General features: G+C 40.1%; 1 protein-coding gene across 6 annotated transcripts in view; it reads left to right on the top strand.

The window, feature by feature from the left end:
* The window catches only part of HHAT (hedgehog acyltransferase), a 640,323-nt gene that overhangs the window by 526,139 nt on the left and 89,984 nt on the right, over positions 1 to 24,200 (top strand). The window contains exons 12-13 of one of the 6 annotated variants that reach the window (XM_075595712.1): positions 17,166 to 17,220; positions 17,409 to 17,458. The exons of the other annotated variants lie outside the window; for them this stretch is intronic. Of the exons in view, the coding sequence (XP_075451827.1) occupies positions 17,166 to 17,182 (17 nt within the window). The 3' untranslated portion in view covers positions 17,183 to 17,220; positions 17,409 to 17,458. Of the gene's footprint in view, positions 1 to 17,165; positions 17,221 to 17,408; positions 17,459 to 24,200 lie in introns of those variants that run through there. 6 annotated transcript variants of the gene reach the window in all.

Here is a 24,200-nt window from a genome sequence, read left to right as displayed (position 1 = left end):
CCATTTTGCTTCCACTGGAGGGAGATTTACAACTAGAGCGTCACCAGTGCCTCGGGAACCGGAGGGGGCGGGGACCATGACCCCAGAGCTGACAATAGCTCGGTTGAGCTCCGTAGAAACCATCCCTGTACTCCCATTCTGTAAAAAAAAAAAAAAAAAAAGGCGGTGTTATAAAAAAACAAAATAGAAGTAGGGCAGATTGCTGCTTTTAATTCCTACCTAACCCATCCTGTTGACTCACAAGCTGATGTACAAAGGGCCACATTTTTGTAGAGTGCCGTAATATGCTAAGAGAAGCCGGATGAAAATGCATCTCTTACAATTATTAAATGGTCACCTCTTATCAATTTATCACTGGGTGCTCAAGATTAGTTCTCAGGCAGGGTTTTCATGGTAATACATAGCAAAGCAAGTTGCATTAGGGATCATTAATGCTAGGCTTAGTTTGTTTAAATGAGAGAAATGTATGAAAATGTGGCCTGCTGCTGTTAGCCCTTGAGGACTGGTCTTGATTCCCCCGGATTTTTCACCAACTGATTTTATAGACCCCACAACCTTTTATACTTAACAAGCAGCCGGCATTGCTTCATTAATACACATGTTTGCTTCTTATTGTCCTGAGTCTAGTATTACACTAATACCGTTAAAGACCGTTAAGCCCACGCAGAAATGCATTCTCCTAAATTGTTTGCTTAGCACCTATCACTTGTGTCATCTTAATTAAAATTAATAAGGAGGGAAAGTAGATTATTGTAACCCTGTATCTAACTACAGCAAAGTGCACTTTGTTTGATAAAAAAATAAAAAGATATATTTTAAATTGGATTACAGGTGTTATAATGTAAAGCTTATTTTCTTTGTAAATTCTTTCTTTGTTGTGTTACAGCACAACATAGCAATACAGAAACAGTAACATCGGAATCATAGAACACTTATATTTATTTATTTATAAAATGTTTTACAAGAAGTAATACATTGAGAGTTACCTCTTGTTTTCAAGTATGTCCTGGGCACAGAGTCAAGACGACAAATAATACATGGTTACAAATACATAGTTACATAAGTGATCAGGATATACATTATATACAATACATTGCATGTACAGTTAGAGATAATATATATTATGGGCGTATGTAACAATATGTTATATTGACGAACAAGAGACTAAAAACAACTTAAATAGTAAAGTACAGTAAAATAAAATTACCATTACATAACTCATACAGCAGTTGGATTCAACTTCAGATTCTTGATTAAATTGTTCACAGTTGAGGGAATTTTGCAGTCAAAAGTCTGCCTCACTTATACGTTCATTTTGTATCTTCCCACACCCTCCGCTCACATTATAAAGACCTGTTAGGGTGATTTCAAGTGTCCGCCCCCAGTACCCCCTGTGGTGCATCTTGCGCTAAAGTCAGCCCAAGGGAACCACATGAGCTCAAATTGTAACTGTGTATTGTGTATAATATGAGTGAGCCTCTCCATATTATAAGTATCCCATACTGTACCTGTCAATGGCCAGACCTTTTGGGCATGTTAACTTGTTTCCAAAATAAAGGCATAGACCCTCGAGTGGTATAGTACCAGTGACACTTTATATTTATAATTAGGGTTTACATCCCTATTATATGGTGAGAGGGGGGAGGGGGATAAGAAAGGTTGGGAGAGAGGGGAGCGAGAAAGAAGGGGGAAGAGAGGCAGAGGGGAGAGGGGGATATATAGAGGGGTGAGAGAGTGAGGAGGTGTGTAAGAGAAAGGGGGGACTCACAAGTCTGCCGACAAGGGGGCCCCATTTGAAACTCTATTCCTGGGCCTTGGGAAAACTGTCAACAGCCCTGTACACACACACACACACACACACACACACACACACACACACACACACACACACACACTCGCTCACATATACAGTATATACACACATATAATATAATTATTTAAAAATGTAATTAAAAGCTAATTACCCCCTTCCTCCCGTCTGTGGCACGCTCCTCACCCCCCCGCCCCCCTGCGTGAGCATGCAGTGAGCAGGACACCCAATCTCTCCTGCTCGGGCAGACAGTGACATCACGCCTCGTGAGCGTGAGCGCGCGTCTCCTCACCCTGGCCGCAGCTTAAGACATCGGGAAATAATGCAGACCACGGCTTCATGTAAGAATAAGAAATGGGCAGCAGCGTAGTATTCTACATTAGCTTTAGAAATAGAGACATATTCATATAGCAGTGAAGAAATAAGGCGCGCACATCCCGGGTGGCTATTTTAATATCTTTCAACACATTTTTTTTTGCAGTTTTGCAATTTGCGAGACCTAGGAAAACATTTTGTGAAACATTTTAACCCCTGTTATGCCAGAGGAGTCTTTATTGTGTTAAAAAGTTGTCAATGCTACAGTAAATACGGAATAATAGACTGTGTTTGTATTATCCTGTGACCAGTTAAGTAGGTTAAATATAATTAATGCGCCTTCTACAGTATATTTTACTTTTAGTGTTAACTGGTTACAGTTTATGGCAATACAGAGATGCTAAGACATTTCTAAATGCTTCTCATACAGGGTGTCTCATCTCAGCAGTCTTTTTTACAGAGGCAAATCAAAATGTATTCATTTTAGCTACTGTGTCCAATATGTTTTGTTACCTTCATGGGGAAAAAAAATCAATAATAATCAGTAAAGCGTAAAAAAAGATAGCAATGTAAACAATATAAGACAACAGTACTACAACAGGTGCAGAGCGGCAAGTCTTACAAATATGCTTTTGAGTTTGGTTCTCTGGCCAGAAGACGGGTATATTAAATGTTGTGTGCTTTTACCAATATAGGACTTTGTTCTGCAACTTTCTTGCCTCCCATTCTTAGATAAAATACTTCTAAGTCTTTCACAGGTCCCCAAACCTTTTCCGTTCACCTCATTCACCGTGGTGACCGATTCTGCATTGTAATGAGTGTAGTGTTTGCAAACCAGGCACAATCAGCGTAACAAAGTGACTACAAAATCACCTCCACTATGAATAGTATTATAATGTTATTGCATCAGTTTTATTTAGAAATATTAGCCCTTATATTCAGTCACATGTTGAACTGTGAAGAAAGTGTACAAACATTGGTTATTATGCAGTATGTTAATAACAGCTTTATAAATCACTATACAATGATGCAAAAGTGGAGTTGAAAGCCATAAAGTATTATTGCAATAGCCCCTACCGCCCCCACAATAGCCCCTACCTCCAGCCACCCCCACAATAGTCTACCTCATCTTTCCATGAGGATGCTGCGCGGCCATCCGGTGCGCACCAGCATAGGAGCATGCGCGGGAAGAGGAGCAGGTGGAGGCAGCGAGGAGGCGCACAAGTGGTAGAGGAGGCGCATGCCTGCACACACCACCAGAGTGGGGAGGAGGCGCACACACACATCAGTGATGGAGGAGGCACGCGAATGCACAGACCAGCAGTGGGGGGAGGAGGCATGACGCTCAGCAGCGGGGGCGGGGGGAGGAAGAGGAAGAAACGCACGTAAGGTCTGCATCACGGCCGTGAGCGGTGGTGCGGCAGACCAGCGAAAATACAAGAAAATTGGATTTTCACGCTGTTGCCGCGCCATGTGATTCTATGAACCAATCACAGCGTGGCCTAACGCTGTGATGTCATAGCCACACCCCCTAGCCACGAGCGTCACAGCTTGCCCATTACATTCAAAATGCCCACGCAACGCCCGACGCGCGCCAGCATGCGCATCAGCGCCTACTATATAACAAGCCAAAGCGTGGGAGGAGGTGGTGGCGGCCGGCAGCAACTTCCAGCACTCACTGGGCCCCTGCTGTCACTATGCTTGGGGCTCCTATCCCAGCTCTCCTCCCTGTCAGCTCGCGGCCGCGAGTTTGACAGCCCTGGTCTATTCATATTCTTGGAGTATATATTTTTGTCGACTTCAGATCCCAGATGGCTTGTTGCATTGTATTTATGTACAGTATCTTCCTTTACAACAATTTATTGCAGCCCTATAGCATCAATAGCTTTTATTAGATCTGCTCAGCTCTTCTGAGCAGCCTTTAGCTAGGCTGCTGTAATAACATCTAAGGCAGCGGTGTGCAAACTGGGGGGGCACAAGATTGTTTAGGGGGGACGCAGGCGGCGAAACATGCTGTGCGCGGGTGGCCAGGCGGGCTGGCGGCTGTGCGCGGGTGGCCAGGCGGGCTGGCGGCTGTGCGCGGGTGGCCAGGCGGGCTGGCGGCTGTGCGCGGGTGGTTGCGGAGGTACGGCGGCTGCAAGAGAGATGGTTCCGAAGAGGCCAGCACGCAAACGACTGCAGGAGAGGAGCACGCCCCAGTGCTGTGACATCACCGCCCCTCTTTCCAGTGTCTGCCCTGCTCCGGCTCTCCTCCGCTGGCAACCTGATTCCCTGCAATCCGAGCACAGCTGACAAGTGAAAGGGTTGGGCTGGCAGTATATGAACGTACAAAAGTAGTAAAAACACAACAACGTTGAAAACGGAAATAAATAAATAATACATAAGGCTGCGATTATACGGCCGAACTGCAGGGTGCGCGCGCGCATCTGTGACGTCACATTATGACGTCGCAGAGCGACATCTGCACATGCTGCTGCGCGCGCGGCTGCCGGCTGAAATCTACAAAAAGGGGGAAATGGGATGAGCACAGCTAAGTTAGAAGGGCTGGAGGCAAGTGCGTAGAAAAATCATTTATTAGGGCACAACAGCCAAAAAAGTTACAACCACAAAGGGAATCCTCTGACGCGTTTCTCGCCTCTAGGGCGCTTCATCAAAGAGTGATTCCTGTTCGGCAACAAACCCAATAAATAGTCTCCTCCCCTGTGTGCAGGTGCACCACGAGCCGTCCCCAATCAATCCTCACATGTGATGTCTAAGTGCTCCTAATGTGATATGAAGGCAAAAAGCCATGCACCTGCGCACTGGAGACGTGTAACATTACATATAAAAAACAACATACCAACTGTTTCTACATCTACTACTTAACAGGTTGTACCTAATAAAAAACAATCCTAGGTTGCTAGCATGTAATCTGCAAACCAGCTATCCATATATAATGCGACTATTTGAGAAAAACAATCTCAGTATAATGAACACACAGTCACATGAGTTATAATGTATCTGTAGAATATTAAACCTTAACCCAAACTCATTATAGAATTTTTCAAACCCTAGAGATAAATTTAAAACATAATACAAAAGTATATGAAACATTAACATATAAAAAAAAATACAATTATATATATATATTTCTTTTTAAATCCTAAAAAAAAATAATAATAAAAGATAATCCTAAACTTAACATAAAAATACTGTCACAAAACAAAATCCCAAAAAAGAAGAAGGTGTTACAAGTTAGTCCAAAAAAAGAACTATAACTAACAATAAACAAAAAACTATTACGGTAACTAAAAATATATCTTAATATGTGTATGTGTATGTGCATATAACCTACATAAAAACAAAAACTCCTTTGTAGACAAAAACTAATAAAATGTATTATCTAAATATTGTGAAAAAATGATATCTCATATTAGCATTATTTCATTGAAGATAATCTGTGGATATATCTTTGTGGTATTGAGAGTAATATGGGTATAATTCCCCTAGATATTTCATATATTTTTTTATATCATATGTTTATTTGCTTGACTAGGAAAAAATGGAACAATAAACTGAAACAATATATTAAACTGTAACGATAAACTGAAGCAATATATTAAACTGTAACGATAAACTGAAGCAATATATTAAACTGTAACGATAAACTGAAGCAATATATTAAACTGTAACGATAAACTGAAGCAATATATTAAACTGTAACGATAAACTGAAGCAATATATTAAACTGTAACGATAAACTGAAGCAATATATTAGACTTGCGCATGGACCGCCTATAACCTAATGAGATCCATACCCAAAAAAACACAGCTCATGGCTGCGCAAATGTCACACTCTATCCTATAGAGCGGGAAAAAATACAATAAACTCTATCATTATACAGGAGTATATATTTAAGGAAACATAAATCCTCACAGGCCCCGTCCTCCGTATTCAATATTAATGAACTATAGATTCCTTCATTATCGGATAAGGACAATGGGGGAAAATAAACTATATGTGATACATCAGACATGGAATGACCCCCTCTACAAAATATATATGAACTTATATAATAGGATTATCCCAAGTATTCTCTATATAGGAAAGTCCCATCTACAAAAAATGGGTTAACTCCCAGTCTATGTTTATGCCCGATGGGTGTAGACTGTCCATACAAAATATCCATGACATCTTCCGTCTGTTTAATAGGTTGAGCCTGTCCCATACACCCCCTGATTGGGGCCGGGACATGCTCCAACCCAGAGAAAGAGAAGCCACGGATACTACCCAACGGGAGTGACAAAGTGATAGTGTGTACCAAAGGAGCTAAAACTTTAAAGTGAAATCCTTCACTAAATCGTGACTAAATCAAGTTATAATTATAGTGCAATTATTAAGTTAAATAACGTGATAAAATAGGAGAAAGAAAAAAGATAGATGCCACTGCCGTACCAAGAAGCACAGGGACTCACCAGGTAAAAATAAAACTGAAGTTTATTCTGACAGCATTAAAAATGAACACTCAGGACAGACTCAGGACAGACAAAAATAGAACAACCTCCTCCCACGCGTTTTGGGCATGCACTGCCCTTTCTCAAGGAGCAACATTATATGGACAATTGTATTACACAGCAGTATTGCTCTCTTTATCTCTCCCGCTGCATCTCCCTTTTCCACTGCTATTGAAGGCTTGGCAGACGCTATGAGGTGTTACCTTTGAGCTCTTCAGTCGGTTTTTCTCTTTCAACGTGATAAAATAATTAAAGTAATAAAGTTGTAACTCCCTGCTCGAACCCTCTGGTGGGGTTTGTCTTCACTCAGCCCCAAAATGTAGAAAGTTCCATTTTCACAATCCAGGGGGAGCATGTAAGGAAGAAAAACAACAGTGCAAAAATCTAAGTGCAGATGATTAACTTATGTGAATAAATTCAAATCTTGGCTCTTCTGTGTGTCCTACTCACGAAAATGAACTGAAGTTCAGGGCAGCAAAAGTGAACTGGGATGTGTACTTCTATGTTCGGGACTGCTTTTACTTCACACCGCAACTCAGCAGGGAAAGGGGATGCAGAAAAAACAGGAAAGCACCCATAGTGCAAATCAATGTGATAAAAAATAAATATTTATAAATTCAAAGATTGCGCACTTACAATTAAACAAATTAAAAACAGCATTTAGTTTGTGCAAGCCGGAAAGACCACCCGGTGCTGTGGCTCACCACTCCGCCTTCGTTGGGACGTCCACTGTGATGAATTGAGTTGTCCGCTTTGGCTCTCTGCTTCCCGGATTAACTCCGGTAGCTCAGCTCCGTCGCGGTCTCTCAATAGGTACGTCACTTCCGGTTTAGGCTTCCGTGGCGTGCCTCTCCTCAACAGTGTGTCTCCCCGCCTCACATCAAACGTCTGGACGATCCACTCTACGTGTTTCGCCAAATCATCGAACGGCTTCCTCAGGAGTGTAACGCCCCCTCCCTCCTCAATCTTATATATAGCAAGTGCAATTAAAACAAATATTTGATCAATTAATTGATTTTGCGACTTCTATGGGTATGTGGGACCTGGTTTCACCAAATGTTGTATTCACAGCATTACTATAAAAAATAAATACATGTATCTCACTGAATACTATGTATATCTAATTTATAAACACTTTGTGCTAAATAGGAGTGGATTATAATAAATGGATAAGATTTATTTAGCTTTTAATGTGCAGTAATTAGCACAAATATCTGTCCATTGAGGAAACAAAGGAGAAAACTACTAAAAGGGGAAAAAACTCATAAATGGGGAAAAAAATATAAGGAAAAAATATGTAAAATCTAAAAGATGGTGTGAATACAATCTACACATCATGTCATGGGTTAATCTACAAATCACAGCATATTAGTATAACATACAGAAGGATAACTATATACATGATTACATTCTATGCCTCAAAGGGGCTCACAGATAAACAAGGGATGTGGTCAGACTAAAATATGATAATATTGCGGCAGGGATGTTTATGTTCTTCTTTCACCTGTATCATATAAACAGAAGATAAGGAGAAAAAAAGGGTATAAGGCGCAGGATAAACTAAGGCAAAATGCTAACATGATCATTATATTAGAAATGGGGCAATATCTATCTCCATATTGAGTCCTCTAGGAGATGGAGTTCTCAATTTATGGATCCAAAAGGATTCCCTTTTTATCAATTCCAGATCTCTATCCCCCCCTCGCCAGTGTTGGAATACTTGTTCAATGGCCATATAGGTCAAACCTGTGGTGTCTCCTTGGTGGCACTCCAAAAAATGGCTGGGGACACTATGCGTGACAAGTTGTCTCTTGATACTGCTCAAATGTTCCAATATCCTTGTTCTTACGTGTCTCACTGTCTTCCCCACATACTGCAATTTGCAGGGGCACTCTAACAAATACACAACATAATTTGATCTACATGTTATACAGGAGTTAACTTGGAATTTATCCCCAGTAACATTTGAGCAGAATTCTTCAGTATTACTGGATTTAAAGTGACACGCTCTACAGGTTTTACACCCAAAGAATCCTTTTTAATGTTGAAGCCAACTGGTCATATTGATATTTTTTCTTTTTAATGCACTTGGTGCTAGTGTGTTTTTTTTTTTTGATTTCTAGCCTTTCTAAAAATGATGTTAGGTTTGTTAGGAATACTTTTGCCCAAAATAGGGTCCTTTTTAAGGATATCCCAATGTTTAGAAATTACATTTTTAATATTCTTAGCTTCCCTGTTATATCCCGTAATGAAGGCAAAGTCAAATTTGTCATCTCTTTCAGTTTTTTGGGATTTGATCTTTAATAAATCCTCTCCATTTACTTGATTTGCCTTAACTATAGCCTCATCCACAGTTTTTTTATTTTATTTTTTCTCCACAAACCTCTCTCTTATCTTATTTGCCTGAGATACAAAAACATCCCTGTCACTACAATTTCTTCGGATGGGGGGGAACTGCCCAGGTGGAACATGGTCCATCCACCCAACGGCACTTGGTGAAATCTGTTTTTTGATTGGACGCGGCAGTCACAAGCAGGAAACAAATTTTGAAAACGCTTCAACAGTCGCCCGTATTGCAGTAGCAAGCGGCGCGACAGTCGCGGTTGGTGTAAGCGTTTCCAATGTATGCATAGAATTTGTTTTGGTGCGGCACGGCGCACGGATTTCTGTATAATCGCAGCCTATATACCGTAGAGATTCTATACGGTATATAGCCTATCACGGGAGACCAGGCAATTTACACCTTTTTATCTGGATCATACATTGAGCAAAACAAGTTAATGAAACTATATACCGTTTAATAAACGTTTTTTTTTCATGTGATTGATTACATCAGGCAGGGGGGGGGGTCAATATGAGCTTGTAGGTGTCCTGTATGTTTTACAATTCTTGTTCAGCTGGTCATGGCTGATTTGGAGGGTGGCTCCTCCTCCCTAGTTTGAAGCTCACCCCCTCCCACATTTAAATGGTTAAAAGCTCACTCCATTGCATTTCCCACTCTCAGGGGAACTTGCTTACAGTTTGATTGCGACAAATCTAATACAGAGTGCTTTTCCTGGTAATGTACAGGTTAATAAGAGCTTCAATCATACTTAGAACTATGCAACTAATTTTGAGAGATTTATTATAAATCATTCTTCCTGGTAATGTACAGGTTATTACGAATTTATATTAGTGTTAGGTACCCTTGAGATGTGGTCTGCCGTGTAGGGGCTCAAGGGCTTACAACACATTAGCCAAAGAGTTAAACTAAAAGACCATTTTATTCAAGAGATATCTATATATATATATGTTGGCACTGTACCGTGTATAGGTGTCATTGGATGTGCACTGAGCTCTGTCTGTGTTTCATGTTCTGTCTCTGGTTTTAAATTTATTGAATAGCCCCCTTAATATCTGTGTAAATCTCTAACTACTCCAGTACAGTACTAAGTACAGTAGCCTTTTTAGGGAAGGATACTTCATGCATACAGTATACTGTATGTCACTACATAGATCAACTAAACCTTAGAATTGTATTCTATGATGAGACAGAATAATAGGATGAATAATAATTGTGTGCGATGTGATGATTTAATTACTTAAGCACACTTTAACCTTTAATGCACTTGGAGACTTGTTATTCTTTTCACATATACAGCTTTGACAAGAAGTCTCTTTCTCTGGCATATCAATAATTGGCTCATTGCAGTCTTTATCCACGGTATCTTCACGGGCATAACAAAATTAATCTGATGTTATATATTCACAAATAAAAATGGCTTTCGCTAGTGGGTTCTGTTGAAGTTTGTCACTTAATTTATAATTAAATGTTTTCTGGTAGTAATAAACTTAATAACACGTAATAACTTAAATAAAATAAACTTAACATCTACTTCACTGCTAGTAGTAATGTTAGCCTAGCTAATGTTTTAACTTCTGCTGACTGTGAATGTCATCATCTTTTGTGACAGTGTTTGACTAATAAACTCTTTAACTACTACGGGTTGCAGTAAACTACCTACCCAATTCATCAGTATTGGTTAAAGATTGTCAAGCCAACAATTTCACTTACTCTGGTTCTCTATGACTGATACATATTTATTTTTCTGCTGGTAGAAATTATTTAACTCACCCATTCTGTGTTGCTAGCAATAGTGGGTTAGTCACTAATCAATTTTTTGGCTACAGCTTGAAAAAGTAGATACTGAAATGTATTACAGTTCTTATTGCTTGACTCAGAACATGGGATTTGCCACGTACTTTTCCGTTAATGAGTAGTAATAGACTAATTAAGCATTGGTAGTGTACTTTCAGGGAGATGGTTATCATGTAATTTAATCCTTCCAGTGCTGGTATTTTTTAAGTACTATAGGCTAACCAATAGAAAAAATGTCACATAGATAGGCATTGGTTGGCCTATTAATACTGTAATTTCATTTCTAGTGAAAGCACAGGGCTAGACATGTAATTTATTTACTGTACTGGTAATAATAGGAGTATGCTGGCCCATTAACCTTCCATTACTTACTGGAGCACAGTGGACCTTGAATCATGACTACAGCTGAACCCCGTTATAACGCGGTCCTCGGGGGCCACCCGATCAGTCACGCTAAAAAAATTTAAAATGGTCATCGTGCGCCCAATCGGAACAAGGGAGGAGGCAGGAGTGAGGCGCCGGCAGCCCCAGCACATTACCCCAGAAGCCCCAGCACTTCCCCTAACCAGCACTTCCCCCAGCAGTCCCACCACAATCCCCCAGCACTTCTCCCACCACGATCCCCCAGCACCTCTCCCACCACGATCCCCCAGCACCTCTCCCACCACTATCCCCCAGCACATCTCCCACCACGATCCCCCAGCACCTCTCCCACCATGATCCCCCAGCACCTCTCCCACCACGATCCCCCAGCACTTCTCCCACCATGATCCCCCAGCACCTCTCCCACACCATCTCCCACCACCACTCCCACCACCATCCCCCAGCACCTCTCCCACCATGATCCCCCAGCACCTCTCCCACACCATCCCCCAGCACCTCTCCCACCACCATCCCCCAGCACCTCTCCCACCACCATCCCCCAGCACCTCTCCCACCATGATCCCCCAGCACCTCTCCCACCACGATCCCCCAGCACTTCTCCCACCATGATCCCCCAGCACTTCTCCCACCACCATCCCCCAGCACCTCTCCCACCATCATCCCCCAGCACCTCTCCCACCACCATCCCCCAGCAGCCCCAGCACTTACCTCAGCAGCCCCACCATGATCCCCAGGCATAGAGGGAAGAGGCAGGAGTGAGGCGCCGGCAGCCCCCGCACGTTCCCCAGCAGCCCAAGCACCACCAGAAGTAGTGTGTGTGTGTGTGTGTGTGTGTGTGTGTGTGTGTGTGTGTGTGTGTGTGTGTGTGTGTGTGTGTGTGTGTGTGTGTGTGTAAAGTTTGTTAAAAAAAAAATATGTATATATTTTTTTTTAATATTTGGGGTACACTTCGGGGTCCACGCTCACACCGCGTTATATGCGGATCCGCGTTATAGCGGATCGCGCTATAACGGGGTTGAGCTTTATTATAAATAGGGTATATTTACCATTTGGTTGCTGTAGATGAGGCAGACTGACTCGTTAATCTATTTTAAAGGTTTGAGCATGCCCATTATCCCAGGGCTGGCTGGGAATTTCGCAAGCTCGTGCGTGGGGCTTTTGCGGGACCTCTTACCTTGGCTGGTGCAGCATCTCCTCCTCAGCATCATGACGTCACGCTGTCACATTGTCATGGCAACGTGACGCCATGTGTTGTTGTGACGCCATGTGACATCACGTTGTCACTTGACATCGAAGTGCCATGATAATGGGACAAAGTAAGAGACTGAGGCCATGCTCTCTCCCCTAGTAATCATTTTTATTGTTGTAGGGGAGAGTGTGGGGCATCTGTAAGAGCGGGGCTTGGTGCAGTGAAGCAGATGGAACTGCCATCAAGTCGGCCCTGCATTCCTTTATAATAGATAGGCAAGGAAATTGGAATGTGATGGTATATGGAAACTTTCATTGTTAGAATAGGAACTGGTTGGTCGTTCATCCTCTAATTGCTAGAAATAGGAGGCTGCAGATGCAAAAATAAAACCTTCCTCTGGCAGAAGGTCCATAAGCACTTTCATTTATTTGCTACAGTTGGCTCCTAAACCCTTTAGCTGCTAGGCAAAGGCATGACCTACTGTATCATTGAATCTAGGAGAAAGCTTTCCTGTAAACTGGTAGCGTGATAAATATACAGTAGTAGCTGTTTAGACAAATCTTTCAGCATGCTCCTTAGACACTCTCAGCCATCTCAAATTTTAGGAATAACTAATGAATTAGCAAAGGTGAGATTTAACATTGTTTACAAATACAATAAACATTGTTTGTCTGTTCCTTATATATTATTATTAGGGTTATTTTAGGAAACGGTTGGAAACCACTGGTCTAGACCAGTCACATTACTGACATCTATGTGTCATTTACGTTCATTGTTTCATTAGAAGGCCTGGGAAAATTACTGTTGCTAAAAAATAAGTGTATGTATCAAATAACTATTTGATTCCTTGACATTTGATCAAATCATTCTGGCACCAAGAAAGTCTGAATTAAGGATCAGTCCAGGAAGTATTCTACCAGTTTTAAAGTAGTGTTAAACTTAATGTGGCCTGTCATGAACGCCACACGTGTGTATGTGTGGATGTGTGTGGACGTGTGTGTGTAAGGGGTTAAAACATCAAGTTTCCAGCTGACTCATTTAGCTCCTCGCAGGGAACTGAAAAATAGTATTAATTCTCCAAAAACCATCACACTACTCCTTAATTATGCCACCACCACCACAAATAATTTAATGTCTTACACTCAGTAGTTCCTGGTCTCCTGTTTGCTAGAAATACAATGTCATTAACACAAAAACAAAAGCAAAGCAAAATGTGTCCAAAAATGCGGTTCGTCTCTTCAAAAAGGTACTAGGTACAATTAGAACTCAAAGACATTACTTATTAAATCTTAGATGTAATATACAAAAAGAGGTAACAGTGCTTTTTTACAGACAAGGAATGTTACGGACATCCAATATATAAATGCAGACCATTTCATCAAATGAAATGATAAAACAGAAAGTCTATGTTACTAATGAACAATATTAGTTCCCTCCAAAGATGTCTTAAAGTTGGAAATATAACAATTTCTGTGTTATAACACTCCTACTGTATGTTGATTTCTAGTTTAGATACTAATAATAATAATAGCATGTTCTTGTATAGCGCTGCTAGTTTTACGTAGCGCTTTACAGAGACATTTTGCAGGCACAGTTCCCTGCCCTGTGGAGCTTACAAACTATGTTTTTTGGGTCCTGAGGCACAGGGAGATAAAGTGACTTGCCCAAGGTCGCAAGGAGCTGACACCGGAATTTGAAAAACGTTCCCCTGCTTCAAACTCAGTGCCAGTCAGTGTCTTTACTCACTGAGCCACTCCTTCTCCATGCTCAAAATGTTTCTGCGTGACCAGGACAAGCCACATTTTTTGTAGATTTGTCTTATCTCCCACTCAATCTTTTGTGACATTTAACAGTAAGGTTTGGAGAGAGAATTATTTTACACTCAAATGAATCTGAGAGTATAAGATACCCTATAACTGTCTCCTTGTAACCCCTAGAATAATGCTAACTTCACCATTGCATTTATCTGATTTTAATGCACATCTGGACATCTGCCTTGATACGGCTAATTTTAATATTTGAGGGGGAAACAAATATCTGACATGCAACACCGACAGCCTGTCATATTTAGTGTTGTTTGCCCGCCCACAAATCTATATTTCTTTTCTTTGTGAAGTACATCAGATTTTAATTATCATACATTTTTTTTTTAAACTGTAAGGAAATTGTGTGCCCTTTCTGTCGCCTCTTCTCCTAGCCAGGGGGGTCTTCCTACGACAGCCTTTGAGGATACAATGTCGTGCCAGGTCAGATCTCTGATATATCTGGACACGCTCACCAGTCACTAATATAAACATATTGTTTTTCATTGTTTTATTAGCCTATGATTGCAAAGACCAGGTTAACCCCGGGGACCTCACAGGAGACATACAAAAATAGGTATCTTTTAAACTGAAAATTAGCCCCATGGTTGCTGCGTTGTTAGCATAACTGAATAGGTTAAAGACGTTAACGTGACATAGCCATTGACATCTCCCTCATTACAATGTGTACATTTTATGAAAAAGTAAACCCTGTTACACATTTTACTTTATTTGTATGTGGTGATGTAGGAGCTTGGTACTATCTCATAATGGTATGTTAGCCCAAGAATTAGGATTACCACTACATGTATGTTTCTTCATTTTGAATTGGAGATTTTCGCTAAATTTTCAAAATCTGATTCATATGAGCCAGTGGATTATTTCTATACTTTTTTTTGTGGTATGATACTTGTGGGCTATTCGGTGGTATGACGTGCTCATTTATATTACGTTTGTTAATGTTTTACACTCTATTGCTCTTCATTTCCTTATACAGATTTAACTTTTTTATTTAGACCTAATAATCAGTTCATTAGTGCATTAATTGCTAGAGATCTGTAGTTAGTGGATTAAGGTTACAGAAGAAAAGTCTGTTTTCCATGGTATTTAACATCATAGACCACATTTTTTTCTGAAAAGACAAAATCTAGGCATTGCTGTGGCATCCTCTTCTGTAGAAAGATCATGCTTGCTTCCCTCGTTACTGCATCAGGAAGTAGGGAGTGGCCCAGTGGGAATTACACTTTGTTCAAACCAATCAAATCTGTTTTCCCTTTTTTGGGCCATATTTACTTAGCAAACTTGTGCCACAAGATACACAACAAAGAAACAAACAAAAGGCTCCCTCATGAATGCACTCGGATAGACCCAATGGAATTGGTGGAGTATATTAAAATCAATTTATTCAATAGTAAAATTATAATTGTACAGAGAGGCGTGGTAAGAAGGTCCAGGACCACCCCCTAATGACATACCAGAGAAACTTCCACACAAAGTCAATAGGGAAGAGAATAGCTTCTCTTCCCTATTGACTTTGTGTTGAAGTTTCTCTGGTAGTCTTCATGGTCCCAAGGCTCAACAAAGTATCCGGACGTTCCTCCTTCTCCTACCGTGCACCCCAAAACTGGAACAACCTACCAGAGACTCTCACATCCACCACCAGTTTAAGTTCTTTCAAATCTAAGGCTGTCTCACACTTTAATCTGGTCTGTAACTGTTTCATACGCCCATAATTTATATTTTCTTTAACTGTGCACGCAATGTCTTGTATATAATGTATACCCTGTTCATTTATGTAACTGAATTTGTAACCATGTATTATTTGTTTTACTCTGTGCCCAGGACATACTTGAAAACGAGAGGTAACTCTCAATGTATTACTTCCTGGTAAAATATTTTATAAATAAATAAATAGTAAATATGGGCATTAGTGCTTTGCCACTTACTGTATAATATTAAGACCCAGTGCCAGTATTTTGTGACCTTGGGCTAGTAACTTCATCTCGCTCTGCCTCGTATAACTTACTACTATGATTAAAATGATATTGTCATTGTTCCTCTGAAACTGTATGTACAAAACTTGCTGTGTGCTTTCCATTATATAAATAAAAAGATATGCAGTAATAGACTTCTCAAAAAAGGTTTCAATAAAAGAGAGGTCCTAAAGTGTTATTTTGGCACGAGGGCAGTATTGTGTTTCTTAGCTTAAAACCAGGTAATTAAATAGATGCTTTTTTTTACGTTTGAAAAGCATGTTATAACCATTTTTGAAAGCTCATACTAGCAATTATTTGAAACATTGTAATCTGGGTGGGTTTTACATTGAATCTCGGGAGGTTTTACAGCCTTTATTTCTGCCATAGCTCTCAAATGCTGCCTCATTTACTAGTATTACTAGTACTTTTAACTATTTTAGCATTGGGGTGGAACAAGCAAGAATGACGATCACCTTTCATTCAGAGCCCCCACTATAACTGAAAGCAATGCCAATAATGTAACATATTTACAGATGTAGCATCATTTAATGTCGTCGGCACCACAGAGGCAGAGACCTGAGATGATTGTGGGATTGCTGGGAATGCAGTAAGTGACATCCACCTTTATGTTATACCAATAGAAACTCTGTCAAGATATCTTATCAAATGCAGAGGAGAGCCGAATTGATATGCCCTGCTAATCTTCAGCCACCATGTTAGTTTTGAGCAATATCCCGAGTGGTCCAAACAAGTCAACTGTGACGACTCCAGGGGTAAGAAGGCAATTCCCATCAATTTGAAGAAAGCCATTCTAGTTGAATTGAAGAAGCCGTTTAAACTCACTGCTGCACAATTCAAGACCGTCGAAGACACAATCAATGCACTTTTACGACATCAGAGGACTGTGGGCTGGAGTCTTCTGAGTGAAGAAGAAGAATTTATGGATTGAATAAATATAGTTTAAAAAAAAGGGTTTTAATCGAATAAATACAGTTTTAGAATAAATGTTTTTAAGTAAGTACTTTATTGTACTCATTCTTTAATTCTTGTTTTGTAGGTTTGGCGGCCTTATGAGGTTTTTGTCTAGGAAGCACATCCAGCGATACTGTCAGGTAATTTACTTACTGTAATTCATGCATCTACAGTGTTTTCTTCTCTAAATAACATTCTCACAATGATTTAACATTTGAACATGTAAAAGAGACAGCAAGAAGATGATGTCGGTTGAACAAGATTGTATTATTTTAAAAAGTGATATTTTAGTCATTGTTTAATTCTTGTTTTCATCCTTGTTTGGCAGGCTGTTGAGCATCAACTCCGTGTTTGTGCAGGAAACACATCCAGCGATAATGTCAGGTAATGTTATGTAATTCATGCATCTATTGTTTTTGTCAATACTGGTATGCCGCATGCGTTCCATACAGTTCTTATATACTGTACAGTTCACATGCGCAAAAATTCAATGACACACATACCTGTATGCGTTTCAACCAGGTACAATAGAAACACGCATTTGCCTACATGTTTATCGGTAGTACTCGTACCACACAATGTAATTCATGCATCTATTTCTTCTCGATTATTAATATATAATATTCTAGGTGAAAGTGTACAGGAGCCAGCCAGAAGATGATGCTGGTTGAAGAAGCTTGTACATTTGAAAGAATATCAAAGAAAAATGTATTATTGTAAGTCTTTGTGCATTATCTATAAACTTGAATTTACTGTAATCTAATAAACAAATTTCATATTTGAAAAATTGTTCGTAGTCATTTGAGTTTTTAGGGGAATAAGTGGTGGGTTACATTTAAATTAATGGGATATCATATGATATGAAATGAACGGGAATAAGGGATGGGTTACATTGCTTTTACTTTGAAGACTCAATAGCACACTAGCGCCACCTATCATTACTGCAGAATATTGCAACCAACGCTAAAACTCCTGCCGAAATAAATGATGCTACATCTGTATACAGGTGCGATTTTGTTTTAGAATAGCATCAGTTACCAGGGTGAGTTTTAATGATTGTATATGTTTAGCTTTTGTGGCAGGGTAACCGGCCTTCTCTCAGCTGAGACACTGGCTATTTTGTATGTTTTGTAAAGTCAGGGATAGAGATGGGCGAATCCGCCCGAATCCGTTTCCCAGATTTTCTCGCATTTTCCCCCCGAAATCCGGTTTGCGGGGTAAGAACCGAGAGAATTTGGTTGGTTTTAATCCGCATAGATTCATCAAAAACGGTCATTGGATACAACCCGTGGACAGATTTGTAGAATTAAATCCACGGATTCAGCAATCCGTTGGAGGATTCTTAAAAAGCCTGAATCCGGGGATTGGATTATACAAATCTGTACGCGGGTTACACTGAAGTTACACTGGTAACTGCTGAAGTCACACCTGTTCCCACCAGAATCTCAGCTTTGTTTCTACTGCAGCCTCTTATTTTAAATCTTAATAGGTTTTGTGGGCTTCACCAAGTAGGCAGGGTGCTACAATGCCAGCTCACTGAGGGGGGGGGGCAACTTTCCCTGGCAACAGTCTTCTCAAAGGCCAAGAAGTACCTACAGTATATACCTTAACACCATAATTCAGTGTCGTCTTCTGTAGGCACTGACTTGCCCCAATTGGTTGTGGTTCTGCATTACTTGCCGTGACTGTGACTATTTGGGACAGGCGCTGCACCACATCCTTCATAATAGCAATATCCTCTTATTGCACCTCTGTAATGGTCCCAATCAGTGCTGCTAACAAATGGTTTTCCTCCCGCTAGGCTGCACTGCTTTAAGCTGCTCTACGATTAGTTTCCTACTTGCAGCAAGGCTCTTAAAAATGTCTTCTGCTGTATGCTGTTACTGGGTTCACTGCGGTAAATCCCACTTCAAACACCACTTGTGGCAGGATGACCGTAGTCAGTGAGAAATAGACACAGTTTGCAGCAGGAGTGTAATTCACTGTGGTTCATTTTTTCCACAGACTTAAAATAAACAACACTTGAGGGTACACTGTCCTTTTAAGTAACAAATTAAAACCTACTCAACTGAGGAGGCTAACTAAACAAAATAACATCACTAAGTACAATCACTTGCCAGCTAAGCTGTTTCCCAGTCAAACATATAAAGTGTAGCATATGTTCAATGGGGTAGACCTTACCCTTCACAGGTAACGCAAATAGTACAGTCCTTTCAAAGGTAGGTTTGCTGTGTTTTAGGACCCTGGGCTGACAGTCTTCTCTCAGCTTTCAAATCCTTTGGTATTACAATTTTAAATGTGTCAACTGTGGCAAGACGGCCTCGCGGCGGGGTCAGTAAGACGCTAGACACGGTGGGAAACTTTAAACACTAGTGGTTTATTAGCCACAACCAAAATAATTACGGGTGCACGGTCCCTTTAAGAAACTACTTTCTTGAAAATTAAAGCCTAGTCCCGTTAGGGACACTAACTCACTTCTTGAGCCCTTACTAACAAGACAGCCAGCTAATCTGGTCATGCCCAAAACATATGCAACACAAAGTATAACCAATAAGTGTAATAATAAAGTCTTATCTGTTGCATCTCCAAACAGCAAACAGGAACACGGTTCCGGGGAGCAGGCTATGTCCAGCCTCGCAGCGATCTTGATCTTTATCCTGGGTTGGGGTCCCAGCTGGTCCCAGCAGCCTAGCTCCTCGCAGGACTGGGGGACCAGAGCAACAGCAACGGCTTCCTAGCCGGGAGAGTTCTCTCCACCTTCCTGTGGAAAAACAAGCTCTCCTTGTGTGAGCAACTTCCTGTTTTTTAAAGCACTTGTTTCATTCATGAGTTCAGCCCCTGTTTAATCAGTCTTCAGCTGTGCTTTCTCTGTCTGAGGAGATTAACACCCAGTGATCTGGCTGCAGCATCTTCCATTCACTGTCACAGCCTACTGAGTCAGTGACTCTGTCACACAACCTATGCTATATATCAAATGTTTAAAAAAATGGCATAAAATATACAAAGTAAAATGTGTAGTTCAATTTAAGTTTAAGTTTGTGAAAAAAATCATTTATGTTGCGGATCGGGTAGACAGATTGTTGGGGGGGGGGCTGGGATTGACCCGGCGGTCTTGGTACACGTTGGCACCAATGACAAAGTTAGAGAAAGATGGAGGGTCCTAAAAAATGATTACAGGGATCAAGGCCAAAAGCTTAAGGCAAGGACCTCCAAGGTAGTATTTTCTGAAATACTACCAGTGCCATGCGCTACCGCAGGGAGACAGTCAGAGATCAGGGAGGTTAATGCATGGCTAAGAAAGTGGTGCAGGAAGGAGGGTTTTGGGTTTTTAGAGCACTGCGACTCCTTTTCTGAGAGGTGCCATCTATATTCTAGGGACGGATTGCACCTCAATGAAGAGGCATCTTCTGTGCTAGGGAAGAGAATGCTAAAAAGGTTGGAGGAGATTTTAAACTAGGATGGAGGGGGGAGGGGAATGAAACAGATAAGGAACTAAATGGAATAGATGAGGATACAAGGTGGTATGGAGGTAGAATGAGGGCAAGTGCAAGTTTGATAAGCAGTGAGACACCCATAGTAAATACAGATAATACTAGAAAACTTCTAAAGACTAAACCAAGTGGGAGCAGAAAGGAAGGAGCAGATAAGATAATAGTACAGGCTGAAAAAAACTTAAATGCATGCTTGCTAATGCAAGAAGCCTGACAGATAAAATGGGGGAGCTTGAATTAATAGCTGCAAGGGAGCATTATGATATCATAGGCATTACTGAAACATGGTGGGATGAAACTCATGACTGGACAGTTAATTTAGAGGGTTATTCTCTTTTTCGGAAGGATCGAACAAATAGAAGGGGAGGTGGAGTATGTTTATATGTTAAACCATATCTGAAACCTATTATAAGGGATGATGTCTATGAAGGGAATGATGAAAATGTAGAGACTTTGTGGATAGAAATTAGCAGTGGAGGTAAAAGTATAAAGAATATGTTTGTGGGAATATGCTATAAACCACCAAATATCTGTGAGATTGAGGAAGCTAAAATAATTTTGCAAATGGAGAAGGCATCAAAACTGGGTCATGTTTGCATAATGAGGGATTTTAATTATCCAGACATAGACTTGGGCAATGAGGTTAGCGTTACAACAAAAGGATCACATAGAAACAAGGTGGATGTGATGCTCCCAATTGCAACCAGTCCTGTGTTGGATATCCGGTATTATTTAAATCCACAATGGGTTAATCCGTAATACGATAGAGTGCCCCCAATAGAGTTGATTAACAACTGGTGGGACAGACGTGGAATCAGGGAAAAGGGAGACCAAAAAGCGCACCAGCACAAACGGAGCAGGAAGAAACCAGGACAAAAAAATGATTAAAAGGGCACTTTAATGTGGCAAAAGACCCATCCAATGCATTTCGAACGTCGCAGCGTTCTTTTTCATCCTTGAAAAAGAATGCTGCGACGTTCGAAATGCATTGGATGGGTCTTTTGCCACATTAAAGTGCTCTTTTAATCATTTTTTTGTCCTGGTTTCTTCCTGCTCCGTTTGTGCTGGTGCGCTTTTTGGTCTCCCTTTTCCCTGTATTGCATTGAGTAGCTGCACAGCCTGCCTGCCCTACCAGGATGTGAGTATTTGCATATTTTTCAGGGGAACCTGCCAATGAGACTGATGGTGAGTGGGTTGCCCCACACACCACCTGTCTTCAGGAGGATAGTACCCATTATATGACACAATAGGTACTATATCAATTGTTAGTACCCTGGTACAGTGGTCTGGCTTATTATCATTTTGAGATATACCTGCATTTGAGCGCTTCAGCTATTTTCCAGACGTGGAATCAGCCAGACTCTCACTAGATTACAGTAAATCAAACCCAACCAGTGTATAAGAAGTGAGTGGTCAGTGACAATGGTAAGCAGGAATAAATAAAAGGCACTGCGGCTCTTTACCTGTACTACCAAGGGGGCACTCGTGTCGTTGGTGGCGTGCAGTCCATCTGTTGAAGATCCACAAGAATAGAGAGCGTTGATAGCGCACTGCCAGGGAATCCTGTGAAAATCATTCAGGAAAAGGAAACAGCAAGGCCACTCCAAAAATAAAAAAATAATTTTGGATTTATTGCATGCTGAAAATTACACACAAAGAACGGACAGGTAAACGCACCTACGCGTTTCGTACTTAATGTACTTTATCAAGGTGTATTAATGCTGCTAATTTATACTTACCCAAACTGCTTCCAAAGCAATAGCGTGCCGCGTCACCTTCCCGCGTCTCGCAGAGTAAAGGCGGCTAATCCAGTCGCCTGTATCAGCGAAAACTCGCGAGAATGGTGCGCGCGCACCTATAGAGTGGGCAGTATGGGCAGAGGATAAACGGACATAATAGTACTTCACGCTTCAGTCCACCGAGTGACGTCATTGCCGTGCACCATATAGAATGGTCGCGCCAATGTGATGTCATATTCAGTAGATTGACAAAATCTCGAAGAGTATTTTTTATACAACAAAAACTTTATTAAACAGACAATGTAGAATAAACGAATAAAATACAAATAACTAGTTACTATATTAACAGCAACCCTATGTAACTGTAAAATGGAAAAAATAGAGGTAGTATACATTAGGAGATCTATCTGTATAGTAATGATTGATAGAGCATATAAGAATAATAATGTATGCAACACTAAATAGAACATATTTAAGTGAGCATGTCATACTCTATCTAAATCAATGTATAATGTCATGATAATCACAAACATTATATTGTCTAACATACCACAATATTTCTGGAGTATACATACATAATGTTATTTCATAAGATGTACCCACACAGTTAATGTACATAGGGAAAATTAAAACACCTTGTTTATCAGAGGAGAGAACAGTATATGATATGAAGATCATATAAAAAGTATTTATAGTATTCATAACATCATTAAACACTTAATATATAATAAAGTTCATATAATATAAAACTTTGACATCAATACTGTTCATAACAGAGAAACACTTCAATGTAGCAGATTTTTTCCTTCTGTGTACACATATATTACATGTTCAAATTAATCTCGTATAGCATGTTCATAACTATGTAGTCATGAGCACCGAGTGGGAAATCTAGTGTGTTTCAAATATATATTAACATATGTATAAGATATAATAATAATTAATTATTAACATATTAAATAGTGATATAGACAATTTTTATTAATAATGGTCTAATATCTACAAAGAATATATATGTGAAACTATTTATATTTAAGAATATCAAGAAAAATTATATAAAAAGTGATACACTGATATACTAAAAAAATATAACTAAAAAATTATAAATTTATAAAAAGTGACTTAAATCCCAATCGGTGTTCATGCCCAAAGGAGTTCTTGTTCTTAAAGTAAAAATCCAAAAGGATTCCCGTCTATCTAGCTGTTTCATCCTGTCTCCTCCCCTTGTGGGCATGGGAACATGCTCTATGCCCTGAAATGTGAATGAGCCAGCACCGCCGGACGGGCAACTAGAAAAATGTTTTGCGACTGGATGATTCTGGTCTCCATTATTAATAAGTCGTAGATGTTCAAGAATTCTAATTTTTAAACATCTAGTTGTCCGTCCTACGTACTGTAGGCCACATCCACATCTCAGTAAGTAAACGACATAAGAGGAATTACAATTTATAAATGATTTTATAATATAATTCTTTCTTGTATTAGAAGAAGTGAAAGTTTTACTTTTATTCATTTTAGAACAAGCTTTGCAATGAGAACATGGATATGTTCCGTGGGGTATTGTAGATCTATCCTCTCTTACAGGTTCAAAGAGACTAGGGGACAAGAAATTGGACAAGGTTTTAGCACGTTTGAAAACAACATTGGGACCTGTTGCTATATAAATTGTTGATTACAAAACCAAAACAGTTAAGAACCAATACAAGTCCTTCCTTTATTACCCCTTTTAGTAAACAAGCTGGAGCAATAAAAAATATTCTAAAAAAGCATTGGGACGTTCTGTCCCTGGATCCCATCTTAAAACCCTATATAGCAAAAGGTCCCAATGTTGTTTTCAAACGTGCTAAAACCTTGTCCAATTTCTTGTCCCCTAGTCTCTTTGAACCTGTA

Source organism: Ascaphus truei, chromosome 4 (genome assembly GCF_040206685.1).
Source record: "Ascaphus truei isolate aAscTru1 chromosome 4, aAscTru1.hap1, whole genome shotgun sequence".
NCBI lineage: Eukaryota > Metazoa > Chordata > Amphibia > Anura > Ascaphidae > Ascaphus > Ascaphus truei.
Note: the sequence above shows the minus strand (reverse complement) of the source record. Positions and strands in the feature narration are given on the sequence as shown.